The sequence below is a fragment of the Triticum aestivum genome, chromosome 5A (assembly GCF_018294505.1).
Source record: "Triticum aestivum cultivar Chinese Spring chromosome 5A, IWGSC CS RefSeq v2.1, whole genome shotgun sequence".
NCBI classification, from domain to species: domain Eukaryota; kingdom Viridiplantae; phylum Streptophyta; class Magnoliopsida; order Poales; family Poaceae; genus Triticum; species Triticum aestivum.
Genome location: NC_057806.1, coordinates 652,352,378 through 652,356,336, shown reverse-complemented (window position 1 = coordinate 652,356,336; position 3,959 = coordinate 652,352,378). Strand labels below are relative to the sequence as shown.

The 3,959-nt window shown below is 54.6% G+C and overlaps 1 protein-coding gene across 1 annotated transcript; it reads right to left on the bottom strand.

Annotated features, from left to right (window-relative positions):
* Positions 1-2,284, bottom strand: LOC123105655 (U-box domain-containing protein 11). Its single transcript, XM_044527758.1, has one exon. It carries the CDS (start codon positions 1,860-1,862, stop codon positions 264-266), a length of 1,599 nt encoding a protein of 532 aa, XP_044383693.1. The 5' UTR covers positions 1,863-2,284; the 3' UTR covers positions 1-263.
* Positions 2,285-3,959: the final 1,675 nt, after the last annotated feature.

Sequence of the window (3,959 nt, the reverse complement as noted above, 5' to 3'; positions counted from 1 at the left end):
TTCGACTGTGGATGCAGATTGATTTCTTCACATCAGAGATTAATTACAATCTTTCCCGTCTTCTTATTGGGTTCACGCACACTGACTAAAGGAAAACACTCATCATCGTCATCTAAATCTACGCTACCACTCGTATGAAAAACAGCAATATACAGAGATTCCTACAGAGAAAAAGCATGCCTGGACTGAGCTGAATCCGTGGCACATGCTGTACAAGGCAAGATGGATGATCCAAGTCGCAGGTCGGATGGATCGCCGTCATGTCATGTCCGGGGGAACACGCCGAGCATCCTGCCCCTGCCGAGGCACTCGGAGAGCTTCTTGGCGCCGTCCACCTCGGCGGCCAGCAGCGCCTGCACGAACCCGCACGCGCCGGCGGCCACCATCTGCTTCCGGCACCGCCGGGACTGCGACACGCCCAGCAGCACCGCCACTGGGAACCGCTTGTCGCCGCCCCGGACGGCCGGGTCCAGCAGCCGGACCACCTTCACGATGCCCATCTCCTCCTTCCGGAACAGCGCCCGGTAGCTGCCGCTCGCGGCGACCAGCGTGGCCAGCGCCCTCGCGGCCGCGTCCCTCTCGGCCACGGCCTTCGCCTCCAGCATCCACACCAGCCTCGGCATCGCCTCCCCGACCTCCTCCCTCGACTTGCCGCTGCCGACGTTGCAGAGCTCGGCCAGCGCCATGGCGGCCTCCGTGCGGGTGTTGGTGCTGTCGCTGCCCAGCGCGGCCACCACATGGCTGAGGAAGGTGGCGGACACGGCTATCTCGGCGATGACGCGGAAGGAGGCCATGTTGCGGAGCAGCCCGAACGCCGGCGCGAGGCCCGGCTCCTCGCCGCGGCACGAATCCAGGAAGTCCTTGACGCAGCCGAGGGCGCCTGCGTGGAACGCCTCGACCTTGAGGCTCTGGCCCTCGTCGCCGTCGCTGGCCGTTAGGTTCCGGAGGCAGCCGAGCGCGTGCTCCTGCGCCCGCGGGGTGCCGAGCGAGACGAGCTGCACGAGCAAGGGGATCGCGCCCTCATCGCGGAACGCGGGCAGCAGGTCCGGGAACGCGGCGATGTTCCGGAGCACGCCCGCGGCAGCGGCCTGCGACGCCGGGGTGCCGGAGGCGCAGGCCACGAGGAGCGCGCCCACGCCTCCACGAGCCGACACAGTCGCCGCCGCGTCCCGCGACGAGGCGGTCAGCGGCTCCAGCGCGACGCACGCCTGCTCGGTGCTGGCGCCGCCGGACTCCAGCGCGCGGCAGAGGTGGGGCACGACGGTGCCCGACTCCTTGGCCAAGAACCTGCAAGTGGCCTCGGAGGACGCGAACGCGGCCAGCACGGACACGGCCTTGTCGCGGGTGGCCGGAAGGAGATCGCCGGAGTCGAGCATCGCGGCGACCGCAGACACAGCAGTGGAAGAGCACGACCCCGGCTGGGACGACCGGACAGATTCGGCGAGCGAGTCGAGCGCCGCGGCTCGGGAAACGGACGAGCCAAGCCGGAGGCGAGAGAGCAGGCCGTCGGACTCAGACCCATCGCCTTCGGCCGGGGAGACGAGCAGGCGCGCGTCGGCTGCGAGCTGGGAGAGCGAGGCGGCGGAGGAGGAGAGGAGCGAGACGGTGTGGAGGTGGCCGAGGGGAGGGCCACTGCAGACGGACATGAGAGCCGAGAGCGCGGACGCGAGGGGCGCGAGGAGCGGCGCGGAGGACGGGAAGGCGGGCTGCGAGAGGGAGGAAGAGAGCGACGAGACGGAGGCGGAGATGGACGGCCAGTGGCGGCGGAACGCCGGAGACAAAGCTGCCGCGGCTGGGAGCTCATCCAACAGGCGGAAGCACTCCGCGAGCGCGTCGCCGGTGGGCTCCGGGGGCGGTTGCATGGCGTGGTACTGGAGCGGAGACAAAAATGGGAAGGGAGACAAAATGGGAAGAGGAGCAAAGCCAAGCAGCTCGAACTGATGCTGTTCTCACCGATGAGGAATCAGGGAAGGCTGCCCGGCCGTCGCCGTCGTGCTACAACTGCCCCTGCCCGAGAAGACGTCCTCAACCAACGACCTAAAATTGGTTGGGTCAACACCATGGAGATGCAAGCACAAGGGAGACAAGTGGTGTTCTAAAAAAGAAACAAGTGAGAGAAGTGACCAACCAGTGAATGAAGGTCAAAACTCTAAAGGTTGAGTTTTTCAAAGGGATTGGTCATGGAAGTAGCTATGACATGGGGACACTCGTTGAGGTAGTAGTAATTTACCGAGTCCAGCTTGTGAACTTCATGCAAGTGGCACGGTTTGTAAGACATTGTTAATCAGTTAATCAGACACGTATCTGGTTGCACTTGTGTGAGAGAAGAATTATCAGTGAAAGCTCATTGCTTGGGCTAAAAATGCCTTCTTTGATGGATGCTTGCACCGCATTTAAGTTGCTCACTAGACACGAATGGTTCAATTTTTTCTGACCGAACTCGTAGGAATTTCTTCCAATAGAGTATTTTTTATAATTTTTCAAATTGTTATGTACAAAAGGTAAAACAAGGAGCTATGGTCTAAAACTATGAGCTAAATAACCGCACACACAAAAACAAAATGTGCTAAGGCTGCCTAGTCACCTCTTGAGAGGAAATTTTCGACAACAACGAAGAGCTCTAGTTGCAAAGATCGTGTGAAAGATCGGACCCATTCTGACAGAGCAACATATGAGTTCCTCTGGTGTAAACCAGGTTGGGCGTAACTCCTTTGGAGATGAACTGTTCGCGAGGATTCCAAATGGCCCAAGATATCAAGATGATAATGTCCATGGCGAAGGGCAAGTGAATCATTTGGTCTTAATTGGGAGAGTTGCTCCAGAATACTCGCTGGCAGAGATGGGCTTTAAGAAAACTTCCTGACAAAGAAGACCAATTAGGTCAAGAATAATGCCCTGCTTAGTAAATGATTGTTCAAACTTCTCATTGAGGATAGTGTTTGGCAAACCATGATGTGCAGTAAGTATTTAGGCCACAAGGATGCGTCTCATGCCTATTGGAAACCTGACAACTTGCACTTCCGGTTGGCCTAATGGCGACAAAGAAACATTTTTTCAGCTTTGGATCCTTCGCGATAAAAGGACGGTTGGAGATTCATTTCTGGGAGGACATCTGGCTAAGAATGCTAGTTTCCGAGAACAATATCCAGTCATGTGCATCATTGTTCGCGATAAGATTAATACTATTGCGCAAGTGCTCAGTTCATCCTTGCCAAATATTTCGTTTAGGAGGGATTTAATTGACCCTAGACTTATGTCGTGGCAAATCTTCATACTCGGCTTAAGGAGATGAGTGCAAATAATGAACAAAGCATTATTCTCAATCCTAGAGTAAATATCAATTCAACTTCATACTCGGCTTCAGGAGCAGATGATGGAAGCATAGTCCTTAATGGGTGGAGAAAGTTAGTCGACGTATACAACATGGATATTGGAGATAGGATGATCTCCATGCTCCACCATGGACTTGCAGGGAATTTCCTCTTCCTCGGTTTCATTGTTGTTGAACCAGATGAGGAGTAGTTTTGCTTTTCTATCGTGTTGCCTCATGATCCTCCACCTTTGCAAGGCATGTTTTATGCTAGTGTTGGTACTGATGTGCTGATGATGCACACGTGTGTTCTAAGGTGAAACCTTTTAAGAAATTATGACATTTTGTAGTATTGCCATTAGTTTTCTTACATTGAAACAGTAGGAGAGGCTCCTACTGTGTAATTGAATTAAACAATAGAGAGTGTTTACAATTATATTTTTATGTACAAGGCCCCACAACCAGCCGTGAGGATTCTGGGAGTAGCAGCTAATGTCAAGAAAAAGCTCCCAGAAGGAAAAAAATTAAAACAAATTTACAAAGAGGCCTCTTTAGCTCTATGAGATAGCAACAGAAGATTTGTCTTGAATCTTTGTCTCCAAGAGGCCTCACTTGGTGGGATCCTTCTAAAAATTTTGTTGTTTCTTTC

Excerpts from the sequence above, each read along its gene's own strand:
- LOC123105655 (XM_044527758.1), bottom strand. The coding sequence starts at position 1,862 with ATGCAACCGCCCCCGGAGCCCACCGGCGACGCGCTCGCGGAGTGCTTC.